This window comes from Vulpes vulpes, chromosome 2 (assembly GCF_048418805.1).
Source record: "Vulpes vulpes isolate BD-2025 chromosome 2, VulVul3, whole genome shotgun sequence".
In the NCBI taxonomy this organism is placed as follows: Eukaryota; Metazoa; Chordata; class Mammalia; order Carnivora; family Canidae; genus Vulpes; species Vulpes vulpes.
Genome location: NC_132781.1, coordinates 53,514,845 through 53,537,437, shown reverse-complemented (window position 1 = coordinate 53,537,437; position 22,593 = coordinate 53,514,845). Strand labels below are relative to the sequence as shown.

The following is a 22,593-nucleotide window of genomic DNA, read 5'->3' as shown; positions in this document are numbered from 1 at the left end:
GCCCAGGTGGTTCCAATTAACAGATCAGGAGGCACAGGTCCTGGAGATAACGTCATCCTGGACTCTTCCAGGAAGGAGGCAGCGTGGTAGAGGGTTAGGGCCCATGCCAGCTTCGGACCCCAGCCCTGCCACCTGCCTGCAGCGTGACCTTGAACATGGCACTTGACCTCTCTGGGCCTCCGCTTCCTCCTGTGCACAGTGGGTCAGGAGAGCCCCTGCCTAGTGAGCCGGGGTAACCGGTAGGCACCAGGAAGCCTAATGGCTGCAACTCTAGCCCCTTGCTTTGGTGGGAGCCCAGAATCTATGCCTGGCTCCAGTGAAGCCCCCTGAAGAGTAGGGGCTCTCTCGTGACAGGTTCTCAGAATCTGAGTGCCCAGTGGCTCCAGCCAGCTGAGGTGGTGTTCTCTCTTCATCACTGCCCGCCGAGCATCCTGATCCAGGCCCCTGATCCTGCTCCCTACTTTCTGCTCTGAGGCCCTATGGGCCCCCTGGCCTCTCCTCTCCGCATCCTCGGCCGCCCTGGCTGTCAAGTGTCCGGGGAGGAGCCTCGGGGGATGATTTATCTGCCGTGACCGGCCGAGCGGCAGCCATCTGGCCAGGGTAGCAGCGCCAGATTCTTTCATTCCTTCCCTATCGGTGACAGAGCGATGAGCCCCATTGCAGCGCTGGCTCGCAGGCCCCCAGTCCCGCTAACATCTGGAAGCCATTGTTTCCGCCAAGTAAACACTGAGCTTGCTTGATGAAGGCTCTCTGCTCAGAAGGCTCCCTACATTCCGCTCCAAGCCCTGAGGGTATTGTAGGGTCTGGGAAGCCTTATCTGCAGGCCTGGACCTATAGGAGGTCTGGCCTTGCTGTGGACAAGACTGTCAGCACCCCCAGCTCCCCCCCCCCAACCCCTCAGGCAGTGATGTGCTTCCGGGACAGACCCCATGGGCACGCAGCCTCCTTGTGGGGTCACTGGCATTGTGCTGTGTCTGAGCCTTCTCTGTGGTTCAGTAGCCTGCACTCCCGGGCATCGTCCCCCTGTCGGAACATATCAGGACAAGTTTGTAATGACAGTTGCAACACAACAGTGGGTATGATTTCTCTGCGTCTTTGTCAGCTGGTGCTGCCACTGCCTCCCAGCAGCTTTACCCAGTTGTGATTTCCTCATGACCCCTGATGAGGCCCGGCCCTGGGGCGAAGAGGACAGTGACCATGGAGCTGTGGCTTTGCTGTGGGGGCGGCTGCCTCACCTCGCCAGCTTCTGTCTGCCTCTCCAGCTGGGAGCCTTGGCTGCTGCTTCCTCCAGCCAGCCCCCGTGTGCAGGAGAATGTTTTCGAGAGAAACATTACTTAGAAAGCTAGGCAAAAAAGAGAAGAAAGCGGCAGCTCCAAGCATAGAAACAAGTGAGTTTTCAGAATACAGGATTCTTACCCTGTGGTAACTGAAATCTAGGCACCAACCTTCCAGCTCGGGCTGAACAAAACCCGGTCACTTTTTAAATCTTGGGCAGTTCTTTCAATTCCTGTCTTTTCCTGTTCTCTTTCGTGGAGGATCGCACGGTAGGACTATGATTCAGAGCGAGGATGGCCAATATGCAGCACGCGAGACGCTACTTTCTAATCCTGTATCCATGGCAGACATTACTCATCAATCACAGAACGTTTTCCTCACTGGGGCTGAATGCAGCTTCGAACTTTATCAGATGGTTTTCCAGGAGGCTGCTTCCAGATGATTGGAATTGGCCAGCCACAGGACCCCTCTGTGGTTGTTAAGGGGTATAAGTTAAAGTCATGAGGACTTTTCCTTAAAAATATTACTGTGAAAGATGTTCAAGAAAGGTAAGAAGAACTTATGTCCCAACTAGACTCAGCAGTTAATACTTTTCCCCATCTGGTTTATTTCTCCCATTCTGTCTTATCCATAAATAATTCAGTGTGAATTTTTTTAAAAATATGATCTTGGACATAATCCACAATATCCTCAAATAAAATGAAGAGTACTTCACTGTTAACATCCAACGCCAAGTTCATATTCAAATTTCCCTAATTGTCCTCAATATGTCTTTTGTAATAGTTTTTGTCAAATCAGGACTTAATCAGGGGCTGTGCATTTCATTTGGTTGTTATGTCTGTTAAGTCCTCTTACATCTGGAGCCTTCTACACTTTTTTCTCTGCCACTAACTTATTGGAGAGGCATTGATTGTACAATGTCTTGGGTTCTGGATTCATCTGATTGTTTCTTTATGGTGTCATTGATTTGCTTCTTTCCCCCATGTATTTCCCCTAACCTGGCAGTTAGCTCTAAGGGACTGATTAATGGAGGCCAGTGTTTGGGGCAGAAATATATTATGGTTGGTGCTGTGTGTCTTTTCTGTTGCATCACACCAGGAGTAAGTCACGTCTCATTGTGCTGCTATTCCTGACGATAGATTTGGTTCCTGGCTTAGGGTGGTGACAGCCAGCTGTCTGCATTGTAGGGCCATGTTTTTCCCTTTATGGCTCAAGTGGTCCATGGGGGTAATGCTGCGGCTCTACCTGGACATCCAGTGCCCCATCCACTTTCATCTAATGGTTGTGGCATCTGTGGGGGACGCTTCCCTGAAACAGTGATTTCATTAGGGGTTGCAAAATGATCTCCTAATTGCATCATCTCTTTCATATTTACTAGTGGGCTTTCTTCCATGAAGAAGAGCTCTTGGTCCCCAAAAGGGATGACTTGGTTTTTTTGAAGCACACACACACACACACACACACACACACACACACACACAAACCTATTGAAAAGACAGGGACCATACTTAAATCTTTCTCTTTAATGAAGAAGTTGCCTTCATGGGTGGCAAGTAAGGTTTTATCATTTTGAATTTTGCTTTTCTTTTTTGAGTATTATTATGGGCACTCGGATTCTTTTTTTTTTTTTTTTCAAATATTTTATTCATGAGAGACACAGAGAGGCAGAGACATAGGCAGAGGGACAAGCAGGCTCCCTTGCCTGACCTTGGGATCATGACCTGAGCCAAAGGCAGATGATCAACCACTGAGCCACCCAGGCACACAGATTCTATGATTACATTTCAGTTAAGGTAATTGTTCTTTGCGGGGCTCTGGCTCCCCCAGATTTAGTTCATGGGAGCTCCCTCAGCCTGGTCCCTGTGTCCTTTTGCTATGTACCCATTCATCTTTGAGAACTTCCTTGCTTTATGGAATTGCTAGTTGTCTCAGGCTTATCTTGTAAATCGCCTGCTCCAGACCTGGAACCAGCCATTTCCCCAAACCGTCCTAGTGGGGAATGGTATTCAGAAACCACTGGGTTATAAATTCATTTGGAATGAATTTGTATATAAATAAAATACTTGCAACTCTCCCTTACACTTGGCTGTAAGAGCAAATCTTGGTTCAGCAAGCATTAACATCTTTACTTCTTTGCTTTATCCCGCAAGACACATAAAACAGTTTCACAAGCATGATCCTTTGTGCCAACTCAAAGCTACCAAGGAAGAATTTCTTTGCAGTTCTTTCTGTCCGCACGCAGAGTGCCTTCCACTGGGAAAGTATAGTTGAAAGCCTGGGTGTTCAATTCACTAGGCACTCTTCTTTTCTCTCTGTGGTTATGGTGCTGATTTGCTGTACAGCGAGGTTCGTGTTTCATTTTGTTTTGTTCGAGAAGCATTCTGTGAAAGCCTTAAAGTAACTTGGCCTGGAAGGAGCCCCCTCCTTGTCCTCTTTCCTGCTCTTCTTACTGGAGACTGGGAGGCATGGGTGTTACAAGGGAGGATTGGGGGTGGAACTGAGTGAAGTGTCTGTCAGGTGAATCTGATGGCCCTGCAGGAACACACACAGTGAACAAATGCTTCCTGAACACCCTCTCTGTGCCAGCCACTGGGCTCGGGGCACAGGAGGGGGTCTCTGCCGTCATGGGGCTCCCAGACCAGAGGGCATGAGAGAGAGAGAGAGAGAGAACAGGGGGAGAGGGAGAGGGAGAAGGAGACTACCCCACCCCCCAAGCAGGGAACCTGACATCAATCCCTGAACCCTGAGATCACCACCTGAGCCAAAGGCAGGGGAAACAGATCAGGAAGAGATTCTATCTTTGCAGTGGACCCTCTCGGTCCTGCTTAGAGAGCTTGGCACCCTGGCAGCAGTGTGGTCTGAGGGCCCACAGGGATGAGGGTGAATGGCATTGTTCTGGGGGGACATTCCATATCTCCAGGGTTCACCTGTGTGTAGCAGGCATCTGGAAGGCTTCCTGGAGGAAGTAACAGGTGCCATAGAAATTGGCCCTTCCCTCCCAGCTGCCTCAGTTCAGGTGTCACAGCTCCCAGCCCACAGGTCAGGAAGGTCATGGTGTGTGAATTGGCCATGGTGTAGGGCCCGTGGGAGTGGGGTGGCCTTAGGTGACCTGGAAAGCCTATATGCTGCCTAAAACCCAGGGGAGGGGGGGACTGGATTCTGCTGGCAACCTATTACGGATCTGCCTCCAGAGGGTCAGTTATAAGCAAGACCACAGGCACCTGCTGCCATCAGCTCCTCACACCTGCCTCCCAGGTGCTGAAGTGGGTAGAATCAGCAGTCCAGACTTCCAAGGTGCACCTGCTGTCCACGGACCACAAGGAGGAGGGCGAGCACACGTGGAGGATCCCCTTGGACCCCAGCCTGAAGGAAGTCACCATCTCCCTGAGTGGCCCGGGTCCCCAGATCGAAGTCCGAGACCCACTGGGTATGTGCACCTGAGGACTGGCATCTTCTTTGACCCCGGGACTGAGCTGGGAGTTGAGGACAGGACAACGAGAGAGGCCCCAGGGTGACAGGGGGTTTGGACATAAAGCTCTAGGAGCAAGGTGGGGGATGCCAAGTGCAGGGCAGTGAGGGTGCTCATGGCGAGTAAGGAAGCAGGGAAGCTTGTTAGCAGCCAAGCGAGGGGAATTAAGGTAACGACCGTCCCTGGGACACGAGGCTCCTATGGAGTCTTCCCCATATTCTCTCAGCAAATCCCTACAGGGCCTAGCAGGTCAATTGGAGCAAGAATTAGAGGCATGCCACTGAGATGGGAAACTAGGGTGGAGTAACTTAGGTGGTTCTCACCTGGGGTCAATGAGATTAGGACCCAGTCACCCGGCCTCATGGTGCCCTGAGGATGTCATGAGTCCCCAGGTCTAAAGGTAAGGTGTACAGCCCACACCGGGAGCTGGGCAAGGGTGGCGTGCAGAAGAATGTGAAGGGCCGAGCACCACCAAAGGCCTCTGGCCACTTCCTCTGGGAAGCCCGAGGCTGGTATTTGGAGGATTGTAGGTTCCTGGGGACAGGGTAGGGCCTCTCTCATGGCCAGGAAAGGATTGGGGACTAAGAAATCCTTGGGGGCTCCACAGGGAGGATCCTCCAGAAGGACGAGGGCCTCAACATGCTCCTCAACATCCCTGACTCTGCCAAGGTTGTCGCCTTTAAGCCTGAGCATCCCGGCCTGTGGTCCATCAAGGTAGGAGGCTCTGGTTCCCAGGGAGGGGGATCAGTTTCACCAGGTAGAGACCCTGTCTCCTTCCTGCCTGTGCTGGGGAGCCTGGGCCCTGGGAAGTTGAGGGCTGGAGCCTGGATGGTGATGTGGACATATCAATAGACTCAAAGGGTCAGGAACAGAGGAGGACTATCCTGCCTTCCACCGGTGAGAGGAAATAGAGTGATTTGGGGTTAATTAGGGAATTTAAAAAATATATTTATTCATGAGAGACACACAGAGAGAGGCAGAGACACAGGCAGAGGGGGAAGCAGGCTCCCCCTAAGAGGCCTGATGTGACTTGAATCCCAGGACCCTGAGCCAAAGGCAGATGCTCAACTACTGAGCTACCTAGGCATCCCTAATCAGGCAACTTCTAAGAAGGAGTTGGAGAAACAGCTTGAGTGTCCAGAGGTGGATGACTAATCTGGCTTGAGGTTCAGAAACCCATCCTGTGAAGAATGAACAAAAGAAGCAAGGGAGACCTTGAGGGAAGAATGGCTTAGAGGGACAGGCCTGGCACAGGGTGGGGGGCCTGCTCTAATCTGCAAGGTGCTGGGGTCAGGGACTGGGGGTAAGCTGGGCTCCTGGCAGAATGTCCTGGGATGGGGCAGGCTGCTGCCTTGGAAGGGTGTGAGGTCCTGCTGGTGGGGCAGACATTTGAAGAGCACCTGCTAGGTGCCAGGCCCTCGGCTGGTGTAGATGCTACAGGCGAAAGGGCAACATGGGCCCCTACATTTCAGTGTCAGCATTTTTGAGCCAAGAGTTCTCATGCCAGTGGGGAAGGCAAGGCAGGGATTAAACATGCAGGAGGCAGATGAGACCGTGGGTGTTGGGGGGCAGCTGGAAAGGCAGAGCAGCTTCAAGAGTCCCAGTCAGGGCAGTGTCATACCTGGGGCCTCTTCTACTGCATTTGGGGAGCCTAGTGCTGGGCCCCCGGGGAGCAGGGTAGTTGCCTGCGTGCCTGCAAGGGTGGGAGATTCCAGCTGCTGGCACCGGGGGCTGGGCAGGGAGGCCACCTTCTGCCCTGGAGCTGAGGTGCTGGAGTCGGGCACCCTGGTGACGTGGGTTTGGGCCCATGCTAGGTCTATAGCAGTGGTCGCCATTCAGTGAGGATCACAGGTGTCAGCAACATCGACTTCCGCGCCGGTTTCTCCACCCAGCCTTCTCTGGACCTCAATCACACCATTGAGTGGCCCCTGCAAGGTACAGTGCTCCTGACCCTGGGGGTGATGCAGAGCTGCTTTCTGGAGAGAAGGGGCTTGCTTTTGGAAGGTGGGGGAACCTTGGGGGTCAGGCTATGAGTGTGTGGCTAGAATGGGCCCTGCGGAGGCTGGTGGGGTTTGGGAGCCTAGGGGGATGTTGGAGTTGGAGGTACAAGGCCGGTTTTCTGGTTAGAAGCTGCCCACTAGGATCTGGGGTTGCCTGTGTGCCCCATCATGGTTCCATCTGGAGAATGTTGGGCTCCAGAGCAGGCAGGGGCTTTTGGCCCAGGTTGCCAGAGTTCCATGCCAGAAAATACCATCTGGTGGCCAGATCAGGGGTCCCAGTTTATAGTTTGGGAAGTATGATCCCTCACCATGGGGCCATTCAGAGGATTTTGCTGGAACCAGCTCAGAAGGGAGATGGGCAGGGAACTAGACCAGCTCAGGCTAACTCTGGACCAGTGACCGGTGACCAAAATGGTAAGTACCAGATTCTTAGAGCTTTCAAGCATGTATTTTGTCTAACATTTGGCATCCTTGTCAGCCCTCAGTTCTGTGCCAGGACTAGCAGTAACATCTTCAAAGTGAAAAGGGGCTGCTTGCTTATTTAGTGCTTGTTTTTCCCAGTAGCAGGAAGGGAGTGAGGCAGGGAAACTTTGTTCCTCTTCTAGAGCCAGGAGAGAAAATAATCCTAAAGGCAGTGCTTGACAACTGGGGGGTCCCTAGGGCCAGTCCTCAGTGGAAGAGGGGGAAGGGGAAGCCATGTGGAATCTTCTTTGGTTTCTGCTTTTGAAAAAGATGTGGGTCTGAGACAGTTTTTTAAAAAGGGGAGAGAAAAACAGCAAACAGCAGTTGGCACTTGGCTTCAGTGCAGGGGCATCAGAGAGTGGGGGAGGCTGTGGTTAACTGGAGTGGTTGCCCCACCATGGGGAGTGTGCCCTTTGCTGATTGTTGCAACATGAGGATGGGGTCCAGCCCTGACACACATCTTTTTCAAAGGAATCTGGACTTCCAGATTCTTATATGCCCTTTCCATATTGTTCCATGTTTCTTCAAAAAAAATGTAATGCCTTTGATGGATCATACCAACCACACCCTCAGTTCCCTGGTTTATGATCTCTAAGACAAAAAAATAATTGTTTGAAAAAGGAAAGACCTTAGCCATGTCCCCAAATCAACTAGGGGAATTATGAAACCCGACTCTAGTTCTCTATTTTCTGGACTAGTGTGAAAAGTCCATTTTTAATAAGACAGAAAAGAAGAAGATCAATGGGAAGCTGAACAGGAGAGAGAATAGGCAGGAGTCAGAGTTCCCAGACTAGCATGTGCCTCACCTAGGCTGGTCCCAGAGCCTGCCTGATGACACCAGCCCCAGAGTTAATAGGGGATGGGTGGAGTGGAGAGAAATGCCCTCTCCTAGGTCTACTCCCCAAGAGCCCAGGCCGGAGATGGGAGGTGATGTGGCCGTGGGAAGCCGTAGTTTGGATGGACAGTGGCGTTTCAGGACCACGGACAGTAGCAGGCCCCCCTCTGTCTCTCCATCCCCAGCAGTAGTTGGCACGGGGACAAGAAGGTGAGGGAGCCTGGAGGTAGGAGGGCCAAGCAGCCTGGGGTCCTGACTGTGGCCTGAGGGTCTCTTCTTGGTTGGGGAGGGTCAGGGAGCCTGGGCAGACGCCCGGAACTTCTTCCTAACCCTTCTCTCTGCAGGGGTACCCATCTCCCTGGTGATCAATTCCACGGGCCTGCAGGCACCCGGCCACCTAGACTCAGTGGAGCTCTCACACAGCTCAGGGCGGTCCCTCCTGACTTTGCCCACGCAACCCCTCTCCAATGGATCCACCTATCAGCTGTGGGGCGGACCGCCTTTCCACGCCCCCCAGGAGCGCTTCTACCTCAAGGTGAAGGGCAAAGACCACGAGGGAAATCCCCTTCTCCGTGTCTCTGGAGTTTCCTACAGCGGGGTGGCCCCAGGCAAGTGATTGGCTCTTACCACTCCCAGCAACCTGGCTCACTGGGAGACCCAGTTCTTCCTGGAAACCTTTTCTGATTGGATGAGATTAGGAAATGTTCATTAAACTTTGATGAGCAGCAAGCTCTGCAATGCATGATGCTAAATACTGATATGCTTCAGATGTAGCAATCAGGTCAAGGATTTAGTACAAAGCCATCCATCTGTCCCTCCACCCATGCATCCACGCATCCACTCACCCATCCATCTGTCCATTCACCCACTCATGGATCCAAACATCCATCCATTCATCAGTCTATTCATCCATTCACCATCCATCACTTGTCCATGCATCCATCCATCCAAATTATATGTCCACTCACCCCCTCGTGCATGCATGTATCCATCCAGATACCCATCTAGCATTCATTTTGTGCCAATCATGGTGCTAGACACTGTAGGCACAGCGGTGGCGGTGGTGGTGGTGGGGGGGTGGGACAGGGCAGTGAGTATGGGTATGCTCTTCCATAATAATAATCATAATCATGGTAATACTAACCTACTCACCATTTTGAGCACCTCTCATGGGACAGTCCTGAGCCAAGCACCTGCCACATATTAGCTCACTGAGTGCTTATATTTCTGAGGTGTGTCCCCATTTTAGAAATGAAGAAGCTGAGGCTGCCTAATTCACAGGGTTGCCCTGAGAGTTCCATCAGCTAATACACATAACAAGACATCTCTTGGGTGCCCTGAGGCTGTGCCCAGGATGGGCGTGTTGTGGGCCAGGGCCCTCACATGTGGCAGCTGCTGTTATTCTTATGCCATTGTGGGCACAGGTCATTTTGTGGTCCTGTCTTTTGTTATGTGTGGCTTCTGCTCGTCTCCTTGGGTCTCACATCCAGGTCAGAAGCTCCCAGGGCTGAGTTTTTGGCTCTCCAGGTCTGCCTCTGGTCCTGGCCAGGGATATCTGAGTTTACCGGCCAACAGCCTCCTTGTTGGGCTTTGTTCCATTCTCCTACTCACTCCCCCCTTTCTCAAGGTAGTGGCCTGGGAGGAGCTCACAGAGGTGGATGTCCCTGACACCACATCTTCTTTGCTGGGGTTCTCTTGACAAGGGGACAAGGGGCAGACTCCTGTCTACTTCAAGCAGGGATGCAGGGAGTGCACTCAGGTGCCCACAGTGAGGTGGAGGACTTTGAGAACCCAAGTAGGGCAGGGTGGGGGCACTGGGGACCCCTTCTCTCAGCCTCCGGCCTCCACTCCTCTGCTATGGTCCCTGGGCCCCTCTTCCCTTGGCTTTTATAACCTCGAGAAGGGATTTTCAGAAAAGAATTTCAGCAGAGGCAGTAACAGCCTCTGTTTCTCTCTCTCCTGTTCTTTCAGATGAATCCAAGGGTTTGGGGTTTAGCTCAGGCTTGTGTTCTTCATCTCAGCTCTAGATTAAAAAGTGTGTGTGTGTGTGTGTGTGTGTGTGTGTGTGTGTGTGTTGGTGAGGCAGGGAGAAGAGAGGTGGTTTGGGGTTTTGTTTCCTTCCCCACCTTCTAGGTCTGGGAAGCCAGGAGTCTGGCCCAGAGCAGGAGGCTCTGGGTTTGGAGACATGGCGGGTGGCAGGGCTGGGCCTCAGGTCCCTGGGCCCATTGAACTCATGGAAAATGGAGCCCGAGCCGGCCTCACAGAGGCTTCCAGGGTGTGTGGGTGAGTGGTGGCTGCTTTGCACACAGCTGAGGACGTGGCTGGATGGTCCGACATCCCTCTCCCCTGGGATGTGGCAGGGAGCCTGCAGCATGATGTCACCCGCCGCCCTCCCGCCCCCAGCTCTGGGCTCGGAGGACGTCTGGCATTGTCTCACCCACGGAGCATCTCTGGTGGGGATGGGGGGAAGCGGGGAGGGTAGGACGAGAGCTGAGCATACGCCCGCCATCCCTCAGCGAGGCCCCGACAGCACTGACCCTGCGGGGGAGTTCTCAGACCTTCCCCCTGAAGTGGTTCCAATAGCCAAGGAGAGAGAATGTCTCACCCCAGGAGCAGGGAGAGGTGTGGGGGGTTGTCTCACAGGGCCCCCGCGGGGCTCATCACAAACTGAGATTTCATTGAAGTGTCTTATCTTAAAAATGCGTGTGAACTTTGCATTCACAGCCATGCTCTAGCTTTGCTTATTTTTTAAAGAAAGGCTTTCTTCCAACATCCTTGGGTGAAACTGACTGTCCAGGCAGATGAGAGGTCTGGAAGCCTGGAGAGCCCAGTCTGGGGAGCATTTCATCAGATGTCAGGACTCTTCTGACTTCCACGTCCTGGGCAGTGGAGAAGGTGGTGGTGCAGACTGGTCCGTCTTGGCTGGTCTTCCTGCAAACCACAGAAAACACAGGAGCTCATCCCAAGGGAGCTTGCCATGCCATGTGCACGTGCCAAGTACTTCCCATGCCCTGCCTCTCACCAACTCCCCAGACGGCCTGGTGACGTCAGTGCCAGGATTAGGCCCATTTTATAGAGGTGGAAACTGAGTTTACAGGGGTAAAGCAACCTGTTCTTGGTGACCACCAAATGGCAGGGCCAGGGATGGAATTCTGGCCCCCTGGCTCAGACCTCTCTGCATCACTGACAAGGGCAGGCTGTGGGGGGGCTGCAGGAAGGGGTCCTTACTGCTGGGCCCTGCCTGCAGGTGCACCCCTGGTCAGCATGCCCCCTAGGATCCATGGCTACCTGCACCAGCCCCTGCTGGTCTCCTGCTCTGTGCACAGCGCCCTCCCCTTCCGGCTACAGCTGCGGCGGAATGGAGCCAGACTGGGCGAGGAGAGGCACTTTCAGTGAGTGGGTGCTGGCCGCAAAGTATTCCCAGCCCTTGGGGTCTGAGGGGAGTGGGTGGCAGGAGAAGGACCATGGTCTTGGTCATATTGTTCCCCTGGGCATCTTGCGGCATGGCCCGGGATGGGGGAGTGTGGTCTGCAAAGCTCCCACTGCTGCTGTGGTCCTCCTTAGCTTCTGAAACACTCAGTCCATACAGGGCCCAGCTCTGTGGTGTCAGGGCAGGAAGGACTCTCTGAGGCCCTCCCCCTCCTGGATGAAAGTCAAGAGCTCAGTGACGGAAAGGGACTTGCTCAAAGTCACATAGAGCTGGCTGACTCTTCTTACCAAGTCTCCAAGAGGATTTGTACCCTCTGGGCCGGGTTTAGGGGCTGGACGAGGCTGGGGGACCCTGGCTGAGGTCAGTGGGATTGCGTGCCTTCAGCTGTTCTGTATTTGCAGAGTATCGGGAAACAGCAGCTGGGAGATTCCACGGGCCTCCAAGACCGAGGAGGGGGTGTATGAGTGCACGGCAGTCAGCAGGGCTGGGACCGGACGAGCAAAGGCCCAGATTGTTGTCACAGGTCTGTCCTTTCGGGCCCGTCCTTGTATACCCTCCCTACCCGCTTCGTGATTTTTCCCTCTAGGATATCCCCCCACCCCGGGTGTCTCCATCTGTGGGGGAGCCTGCCAGCCAGCTGCTGAGGACTGTCCATCACCCAGAGTCCACTGCCCACACAGCCACCTGCCTCCTGGAGCCCCATTTGGGCCATCACCCAGGAATGGCCTGTGGATCTTAGATGGAGGAAGGTGGAGAAGCCCAACTAGGGTCATGCTCTTGTCCCCTAGGCCCTTTCTGGGGCCACCATCCATATGGAAGTCCCCCCACCCTTAATGCTTCCTGGTCCCCGCCAGGATGGCACCATCCAGCTCAAGAAGATTGAAGATGCCACAGACAGTCTCAAAATGAAATAGGCTCTGTTTATTTATTTTTAAAGATTTTATCTATTTAATTGACAGAGAGAGAGAGAGTACAAGCAGGGGGAGCAGCAGAGGGAGAGAGAGAAACAGGCTTCCCGCTGAGCAGGGAGCCCGATGTGGGACTTGATCCCAGGGTCCTGGGATCATGACCTGAACTGAAGACAGATACTTAACCGACTGAGCCACCCAGGCGCCCCGGTTCTGTTTTTTAACTCAGAAATCTAAACTGTCTTGAAAAGAAGAAACGGAGCCCTAGAAACATGGAAATACTAGCCAGTCTGCAGCCTCTCATCTCACACAGACTCACCATGCTCCTTGCAGGAAGGTTAGGGGAGTACAGACAGGCAAAAGAAGACCCAGATAACCTGTAGCCTTATTCTAGAGACGACCTTAGTATTATACATACGGACACATATGACAACCTGGCTTTTTATCATCTAACAGTATAATGTGTCTGTGAACATGCTTCTATGGAATGGATGAATTTTTACTTTTTTTTTAAAGACAAACCCAATTTTTAAAAAGATTTTATTTATTTATTCATGATAGACAGACAGAGAGAGAGAGAGAGACTGGCAGAGACACAGGCAGAGGGAGAATCAGGCTCCATGCAGGAAGCCCAATGCAGGACTTGATCCCGGGACTCCAGGATCACGCCCTGGGCCAAAGGCAGATGCTAAACCAGGGCAGGAGCCACCCAGGGATCCCCACTTTTTTTGTTTTTTTTTTATTAAATTTTTTAAAAAATTATTTATTTATTTGGGGGATGGGAGGGACAGAAGGAGAGAGAGAGAGACAGAATTCCAAGCAGACGCCCCATGTGGGGCTTGATCTCACCACCCTCAGATCACAACCTGAGCCGAGATCAAGAGTTGGCTGCTTAACTAACTGAGCCACCCAGGCACCCCATGTTTTTCCTTTTTAGAAGTGATAAGGATAGAAAAAGAGAGCAGTATAAGGAAATGTGCACACCCAGTCTATAAAAATTATTAATCACTAAAATTTTGCCATATTTGCTTTCTCGTTCTCTGGCTAAACTATTTTAAACTAAGTTGTAGGCATCCTGATGTTTCAGGATTTATCTCTCTCTCTCTTTTAAGAAAGTAGATTTTCCCATATAATAAAGATTTTTATGATCACGCCTAATAAAATGAACAGTAATACCTTAATGCTATTTAGTTTGGCTGTAGTCAGACTTTCTCATTTGCCCCAGAATAGTATTTCTGGCTGGTTTCTACAATATCAGTTTTCAGGGCTGTGAAGCTCACATGCTCTTTGGGACATCAGGTCACTGGCACTTGTAGGCCAGCGTGGATCCAGCTTCTTCCTTGCCAGTTCTCAGGCCCACATCCCTGTAGATGGTCTCTGATCGTGTCACTTATGCCTTTTTCCTATCACAACAGTGTTTTTCTTAGCTCTTGCCTGCTCTGGGGGCAGTGGCCTCAGTTCTATGTTTTGGCTGTGTTGTATCCCTGCTATTTGCACAGAGAATAACTCTGGACTCATTACTGTTTCCCCCCGAAGGGTGACTTCCAAGGCTCTGTCCCCCAGGGTGGAATTACTGGCTGACGGGGTGAGAAGAGTGGTGTGGATCTTGTTACATATCGCACTTGGCTGTCGTGTGGAAAGCACACACACACCACGCAGCCTTCGCCGGGTGTGTGATGCCAACGGAGAATTGAGGGGAACGGGCCCTCTCTAAGGGTGCACCATCCCAGGATGGTGAGCAGATGTTCTTCACTGCTCTGCTGGCCACCGGGTCCTAAAGTGTTCATTACAGGGCGGACCTCTGGAGGCAGGAACCCCTGGCCTGTGTCAACCCCTCTGCATCACTCCTCTGTTTTGTCCCTTCAGACCCCCCACCGCAGCTCATCCCCGCCCCCAACATCACCGTGTCCCCGGGGGAGACTGCCATCCTGTCCTGCCAGGTCCTGAGTGCAGTCCCCTACAACCTGACGTGGATCCGGGACTGGCGAGTCCTGGCGGCCTCAACAGGCAGAGTCACCCAGCTAGCCGACCTGTCCCTGGAGGTCAGCCGCATCACCCCCAGTGACAGTGGGCGGTACCAGTGCATGGCCAGCAATGCCAATGGGGTCACGAGGGCGTCCATCTGGCTCCTGGTGCAAGGTGAGGCTCTGCCTTCACTGCTGGCTGTCCTTCCAATTTAACCCAGTGCCTAGCGCTGATCCCCGGAGCCTGCCCATCCGCGCCTCTGCCCAGGCATCACGTCTGGCAGGCAGCCTTTGTCCTGTCAGTGTCTTCTGAATGTTCAGAGAAAGAGGATTCTATAGCCTCCTAGCATAGGTGTAGTGGTTCTCACTGTTGGAAAGTTCACCCTGATATTTGGCCTAAATTTCTAGTGCTATAGGCCAAGCCAGTTTCACTGTGTCCTGTTTATTTCCCATGTCGTGGAGCACCTCCACTGGCCCTACCCCCTATATGTAGGGCAGGGATGGAATCCGGGAAACTTCTGGAAGTCCAGAAACCACAATGTGCTTGGCAGGGGATGGGTGGCAGTGACCAGATTTTGGGGGCGGGGGCACAGAGAAGGCTGTGGAAAGAGCATCCATCTGGGATTTTCAGGACCTGGGTGTTGCCTTGGGTCCACCCAGGGTTTAGACAGATCCTTCTCTCTGGGCTATTTCCCCAAATGTCAAAGTGAGCATGTTGGGACAACCGTTCTCTCTTCCGCCAGCAACTCTTGGTTGGTTGCTTAGAGTGTGCTGAGAAGGATTCTGAGGCCCTATCTAGGCCCTGCCATGTCCATTAGTTATGTCTGCCACTGATATGGGAGGGGCCTGCTTACCTTTTCTGGATGAGTTGGCCTAGTGGGGTCTGTTTGAGTCTGACTAGCCTATTATACTGTGAATTGAACCTGAGTTTGGGGCCAATACTCAGGCAGGCCTTAGGGTCCACCCAGGGCCACTGGAGATGACAGTTGTCCCCAGCCCTGGCATCTGCCTATCTGCCTAAGCCTCCCCAAGATGCTGAGCCCAGAGCAAAACCCCAGGGAGCTTGAGGCTCTCCCAGAGGCATTGGGAAATCCACCTTGTGCCTGGTCAGCCCCAGTTCCCAGGAAAGCCACTCCTAGGAATTCAGGCCCTTTGGGGCCACCTTTGCTTCCCGCATCTGGCCCATCTGTGACTTTGGGGTTGGAGAGGAGGCTGGGGCTGGGCTCCTGGGACAGCATGGCTGCTCCAACAGGCTCTTCCCCACCTGTCCCCTCTTGATACTGCAGAGGCCCCACAGGTCAGCATCCACACCCAGTCCCAGCACTTCTCCCAGGGAATGGAGGTGAGAGTGAGCTGTTCGGCCTCTGGGTACCCCACACCCCACATCTCCTGGAGCCATGAGGGTCATGCTCTGCAAGAGGATAGCAGGTAAGGGGCCCAGGACAAGGGGCTCTGGGGGTGGGGGCAGGACTGGGTGAACAAGGACTCCTGGGGGTACGCCTCCATCTTTTTACCTGTAAATGGAGTGGGGGGGGTGCGGAGCAGGGAGAGGGTAGTATTTGCCTTGCCTTCTTCCTGGGATCATTTGAAACTCAGGAGCAAGATCACTTTGGAAATATAACGGTACCTTGTAGGAGCTCAGGAGTCAGGATTATACTAGAATCCAACAGACCTGTTTTTGCCACCCGGGCTGTGTGACCTTGGGCAAGTCGCATTACTTATCTGAGCCTCATGAATTAAAAAGGACAATCTATGTAAAGTTCTGAGCACACAGCCAGGCACAGGGCAAGCGGTCCGTATAAAATGGTGGTCACTAGTGATGTCATTAATTAATTTGTTATTGATGATGACTGAGGTAGTCCTCATGTGACCTGACTTGACCAGCCCCCTGCTGCTGAATGTGTTGTTTTTTGGCATGACTCCAGAATTCATGTGGATGCTCAGGGAACCCTGATCATTCAGGGCGTGGCCCCAGAGGATGCTGGGAATTACAGCTGCCAGGCTGCTAATGAGGTTGGCACAGACGAGGAGACCGTCACCCTCTACTATACAGGTACTTGGGCCCCGGGCATCTCAGAAGAGCCTCTTTCTCTTTCTCTTTCTCTTTCTCTTTCTCTTTCTCTTTCTCTTTCTCTTTCTCTTTCTCTTTCTCTTTCTCTTTCTCTCTCTCTCCCTCCTTCCCATCCACAAATGCTTGTTGAGCATCTACTATGTGCCAGGCACTCAGGGGTACAGCCGTGACACAGGGTCCCTGCCCAGGTGAAGCTTATAGTCTAACGAGGAGGCACAAAACAAACAGGCAAACAGTGGTACTTTCGGAGGGTCCTCTGAGAGCCTAGGGCAGGGTGACATGCAGGTGGGGATGAGGGAGACATGGCAACACAGAACCAGCCAAGGCTTCCGTGAGGAGGGGATGCTTGCCAGAGATGGGAATGCAAAAGTGTTCCAGCCAGAGGGACCCAGTGAGGCAAAGGCCCTGAGGTCAGAATGAGTCTGGAGTGCTCAGGAGGCTGCAAGAAGGCTGGTGTGGGGAGAATGGGGGGTAGTCGGGGGGCAGGGATGGGGGAGGGATGGGCAGCCCCTGGAGGGAATTTTATTTAGGACCTTGTAGGGTTTTGGCTTTTATGATAAATGTAATGAGAAACCGTGGGCACTGGGATGGGTTGATTCTAGGAGTGACTGGCTTTCATTTGAGGCCCTGGGTCAGAAACTTCTAAGAAACCAACAGTGGCTCCATCTTTCTGGTTCCTGCCGATTGGGGGGATGGGGAGGAGGCAGGGGTTGCAGTTCCTTCTCTGTCCTCGCCCTCCCTGCACCCCCCACTGTGAAAAGCTGCAGTGTTGCCCTAGGGAGTCTGTGAGTCCGAAGTCCCCCATCTGTTCTTCCCACGCAGATCCACCCACAGCCTCCGCTGTAAATGCCGTGGTGTTGGCTGCTGTCGGGGAGGAGGCCGTGCTGCTGTGTGAGGTGTCTGGGGTGCCCTTGCCCCGGGTCATCTGGTATCGAGGTACGTCAGGTGGGGGAGGGGCCTGGAAGCTGTCCCCTCTGGGTCCCCCCACCTGGAGACTCAGTTTTCCAGAACAGTCTTGAGAGGAGGGGCACTGCGAATGGGGTATCTGGGAGGGCTGGCCTGTTCTAGCAGCACCCCGTCTCCTGGCCCAGCATCCACACGGCTCAGCGGTGAGAAGCAGGATTTAGAGTAGGCTCAAGTGTAAATTCGGGCTCCCCCCAGGGTGACAGCGGGCAGGTGACAGGCCTGGCATCACTGAGCCTGCTTCCTTATCTGGGACACGGGGACCATCACATAGGTTAGCTGTGTGAGGATGAAATGAGGTCACATAAGTAAAATGTTTAAACAAGCCTGGTGCACAGACTGGGCTTTGTGTGTGTGTGTGTGTGTGTGTGTGTGTGTGTGTGTGTGTGTGTTTAAGATTTTATTTATTTATTAGAGAGAGAGAGAGAATGAGTGGGGCGAGGAGCAGAAGGAGAGGGAGAAGCAGGCTCCCCGCTGAGCAGAGAGCCCAATACCGGACTTGATCCCAGGACTCTGGGATCATGACCTAAGCCGAAGGCAGACGTTTCCCTGACTGAACCCTCCGGGCACCCCCGGGTTGGTATTTTTAGTGGTATTTGGTATTCATATCACAGTGACAGTGATATGGTTAGCTGAGAAACAGGGACCTTATAGTACCAGGGTTGTTCTGAGGCTCTCTTGAGTTCATGGCTGCTCCCGTCTTGCCAGGAGCAGAACACTAGCTCCATCTCAAGGGTCAGCTACTCACGTGTGTTGCTACCTGGACACACTCTACCTCTCGTGGCACCTGTCTGTCACCTTGTCAGAGCCCACCTTGACTTTGACACAGATGCAGCTCAGAGTGTGAGCATTTTGTGCAAGGCCACCGCTGGATGGCAGAGGGCTCGGGACTCCTGAGTGCTCATGTCTCTCCTGTCCCAGCCGAAAGCCTGCCCCAGGGTCCCTTTATAAAAGGGCCTCTCTCACTGGAATATTATTCAGACTGGAAAAGAAGTGGAATTCAAATTGTAGGGATGCCTGGGTGGCTCAGCAGTTAAGCATCTGCCTTCAGCTCAGGACGTGATCCCGGGGTCCTGGGATCGAGTCCCACATCAGGCTCCTTGCATGGAGCCTGCTTCTCCCTCTGCCTATGTCTCTGTTTCTCTCTATGTCTCTCGTGAATAAATAAATAAAATCTTAAAAACAACTGGGCAGGAATGTCGATAGAGTTAACACCCCTGAACCGTACTCTCAGAAGTGGTTAAGATGGTAAATTTTGTTCTGTTTTTTTTTCCCCCACAACTGAAAAATTGTCACTTGAAAACAAGGGATGAAATTCTGAGACCAGCATGGATGAGCCTGGGGGATGTGATGTGGGATGAGATGAACCAGACACAGAAGGACAAATATTCTATGATTCCACTCATGTGAGGGACCTAGAAGAGGGAGAGGTGTAGGGACAGACAGGAAAACAGTGGGTGCCAGTGGCTGTGGGCAGAGGGACTGGAGAGTCTGTTCATCGGGGACAGAGTTTCAGTTTGGAAAGATGAGAAAATTCTGGAGACGGATGGAGGGGATGGTTGCACAATAATGTGAATGTGTGTAATGCCTTTGAACTGGACACTCAAAGTGCTTAAAATGACAAAGTTTTGTGTTATGTACATCTTATCACAATAAAAACAATAACAGATTAAAAATTTAACTAAAATTTACAAAATAGGTCGGAATCGGAAACCTGGGTATAGACAACAGGTAGTAGAAATGAGAGAGGCCTTGGGGTGGGTTTCGGGATGAGGCCTCAGAGAGGCAGTCGTGACTGGGGTGTGCTGATCCCAGGGTGACCTTAGACTCCCCCCAAGCTGATCCAGACCTCAGGCTGGGGCTGGGGCTGGGACAGAGGATGGGGGGCCAGCAGGGAGGGGAGCCTGTCGGATGTAGGGGGACAGTCTAGGCCTCACTCCTGCTCAACAGAGGGGCTCAGGGAAAGCCCCCAGCAGAGAGACTTAAAACTTTTATTTTTAATTGGTAAAAAATACAAATAACAAACTTTACATCTTTACCCTTTTTTAGGGATACAATTTGGTAGTATTAAGTATATTATGTTGTTCTACAGCCTTTACCAGGGTCCGTTTCCAGAGCTCTATTCCTCACACAAAACTGAAACTCCATCCCCATTAAATAACAGGGGAGGAACGTTTTTGGGGAGGAACGTTCCCCCTACCCAGCACCTCCCAGACCTCAGCCCAGTGCAGTTATGGGAGCCCGAGGGTCAGGAAGGTCCAGCAGTCCATGGCCACTGTGGGCACCTACCTGATACTTTCCCATCTTTGGTCCAGGGGGTCTTGAAATGATTCTGGCCCCTGAGGGCTCCAGCTCCGGGAAGCTGCGGATCCCAGCAGCTCGGGAGAGGGATGCTGGCATCTACACCTGCCGAGCTGTCAATGAGATGGGCGAAGCCTCTGCAGAAATCCGGCTGGAGGTTGGACGTAAGTGTATACCTGTCCCCACCTGCAACCCTACCCCCTTGGCCCTGCCTCTGAGCAGGGAGGTGGGCACTCCACCGTGTAGAAAGCTAGCGTGGAATCTGTATCATGTGGCTCTGGAGCACATGAGACCAGGGACACGGTGCCTCCTACTGTATGACAAATGGCCCCCAAACTTTGTGATTTAAACAGCAAGCATTTATTAGCTTCCAGTTCTGGAGGGTCAGGGTTGGGGAGTGGCTTGGCTGGGTGTCTGTGGCTCGGGGGCTCCGATGGGATTGTGCTTAATGCTTTAGCTAGGGCTGTGTCATCTGAAGGCTTGACTGGGGCTGGAGGAGCCAGTCTGGAGTCACTCGCGTGGCTGTTGGCAGGACGCCTCTGTTCATTCTCCATGTGGGCTTTTCTAGAAGCTCTAGAAAAGACATGGTTCCCATGAGCAAGGGAGCTGAGAGAGAGAGAGAAGAAGAGAGAGGGAGGGAAAGAGTTAGAGAAAATCTAACAAGGGAGTTGCAGTCTTCATAAGCAGCCAGTCTTGGAAGTGACATATAGTCCCTTCTCCTATATTCTGCAGGTCACACAGACCAACCCGGGTACATGGTGGGTGGGAGGGGCTACTCAAGTGTGTGTGTACCAGGAGGCAGGGGGCCCTGGGGCCACCTTGGAGGCTGCCTACCACAGAGACTATTTGGTTCAAGCTTGGCCACTGTCATCCCTGAGACCTGAGTTCTTGCCTTGTCTCCATCACTTACCATCTATGTGCTTTGGTTGAGTCACTGACCCTCAGTTTCTCTGTCTGTAAAATGGGGCTGATCATGCCAGGGGGCTGCTGTGAGGGGCAGTGAAATCAGGCATATAGCGCTTAGCACAGGTTTGGCCCCTCTCAGGTGCTTAACAGATGGGTGATTAGCCCCTTTGTACAGATGGGGAGTCTGGGTTCTTCTGTGGCTGGCCCACGGCCTCGGCCATGACTGTCGTGACATCTGAACCCCAGGCCTGCGCCCTGGACCCTGGGAATGGCTCGATGTTGTGGCCACAGCTCCTCGGCATGCTAGGTCAGGATGAACTGGGCTCTGAGGGGTTTGCTGTGGCCAGGGTGGGAAGGCCAGGTGTTGGGAGCTCTGGGGAAGCACAGAGACCCAAGAATGTGCTTGTCGAGGCTGGTCAGGCTGGCCAAGGGGCTCCCCCAGGGCGGTGGGCAGCCCTGGGTGGAGCAGGCCCTGGGAGTAGGGGGTTCTGGCCCTGAGGACAATGGTGTATGCTGGGGTTGGGTCCTCCCAGGCTTGGGGACCCCTGAGCCCCCACTTGTTTGTTCTATCTCTCACTCGTGCCTCCCACACGCAGTCACTGGGTGGTCACCACCACCCACACGATGGTGGGTGAGACTCGGCATCTGCTTTCATGTTACTCTTGGTGTCAGGGTGGGAGAGGCAGACAGACAAGTGGAATACTCAGAGTAGCAAGCATTTGCAAGTGGTATCCATGGGGAGCTGCTGGTGCCCCAGCCAACACTGGGGTCTGGGAAGGCTTCCTGGAGGAGGTGATGTCTGAGGTGATCCCAGAAGCCATCAGTCAGGTGATGAACCAGGGAACAGTGTTCCAGGCAAAGGGAACAGCATGTGCAGATCTCCCCATGGCAAGAGAAGGGAGCCAGGGAGTGAGACAGAGCAGGGGGCAAGGGTGCCCAGGGGGGACCCTGTGGAGCCAGTTTACAGCCCCTCCCTGGGTTACTGCAGGGGTCACCTGGAGTCTGTGGGGGAGGCTGTGGGTCATGCTCAGCCTCAGGAGCCCGGCACAGTTTGGGCTTTTGTCATCCTGTGGAGGTGGTGGGAGTTGTTAGGGCGGAGGGTGATGTGCTCAGATTTTCCCTGTGGAGACTGCACTGTGTGGCTCGCTCTTGGGTGGGGAGGGGTGGGTGTGGAAAGCTGTCGGCTCAGAGTCTGATAATAATAAACATCTAAGCCAAGATTTCTATGAAATTTGCCATGTCCCAGGGCCAGCTCAAAGCATGTTTCATGTGCGAACGTGTAAACCTCATGACAACTCTTTGAGGTGGGTTCTGTCATTGTCTCCTGTATACACGGGGAACACAAGACACAGAGAGGTTAAGTGACGGCAGAGCTGAGATCCGAACCCAGGGTCCATCTGGGCCTTTAGCTCCTGGACTTCATCCTGACGCTCACAGCAGGATTAGAGAGGGCGTTGCTTCCCCACTTGAGCCCCGGCTTCCTGGTGTGCAAATGTCTCTGGGAGGCTGTATGAGTGCGAGGTAAGGAAGGCCTGGGGCCTGGTGGATTCTGATCAAGGTCGTTGTCATTGTTAATAGTAGGTTCTGGGTGAGCAGAGAGGGGGCTCCAGTCTTGGCTACACTTGGCACTGTTAGGGGAATCACCCTTTGCTCCATGTCTGATTTCTTTTCAGCAGTGCCTTATTTCTTTGGGGCCCAGGCTGACATGCCTGCTGGTCCTGTGCCTTCACCTGTCAGCGATTGACCTTAAGGTCGATTCCCAATGTCAGAGGAGGAGGAGACAGCTGGCATCCCAGAGGCTGGCTTCTTGGCCCACTTGGCCATGGGTGGCCTTCGGCTTTAGGTCACGGAAGGGGTGGACAGTGGCCCGGCCACCTGTGTGTCTGGGGAGTGCTGGTCTGGCAGCAGTGGTGGGAAATCGAATTTCCTGCCCATCTGGGTGGCAGCTGTGGCCCAGCCTTCCTCGCCAAGCCCGCAGAGCCTTCCAGGGCAGAGGACGGCCAGGCGCT

At 53.2% G+C, this 22,593-nt stretch overlaps 1 protein-coding gene across 2 annotated transcripts in view; it reads left to right on the top strand.

Moving 5' to 3' along the window:
• Nucleotides 1-22,593, top strand: part of HMCN2 (hemicentin 2) — a 146,287-nt gene that overhangs the window by 22,936 nt on the left and 100,758 nt on the right. For both annotated transcript variants that reach the window (XM_072748358.1, XM_026009226.2), the window contains exons 5-15: nt 4,531-4,702; nt 5,352-5,458; nt 6,559-6,679; nt 8,386-8,649; nt 11,289-11,433; nt 11,873-11,994; nt 14,246-14,518; nt 15,630-15,771; nt 16,269-16,396; nt 17,237-17,350; nt 19,693-19,842. In XM_072748358.1, coding sequence (XP_072604459.1) covers nt 4,531-4,702; nt 5,352-5,458; nt 6,559-6,679; nt 8,386-8,649; nt 11,289-11,433; nt 11,873-11,994; nt 14,246-14,518; nt 15,630-15,771; nt 16,269-16,396; nt 17,237-17,350; nt 19,693-19,842 — 1,738 coding nt within the window. The remainder of the gene's footprint in view (nt 1-4,530; nt 4,703-5,351; nt 5,459-6,558; nt 6,680-8,385; nt 8,650-11,288; nt 11,434-11,872; nt 11,995-14,245; nt 14,519-15,629; nt 15,772-16,268; nt 16,397-17,236; nt 17,351-19,692; nt 19,843-22,593) is intronic.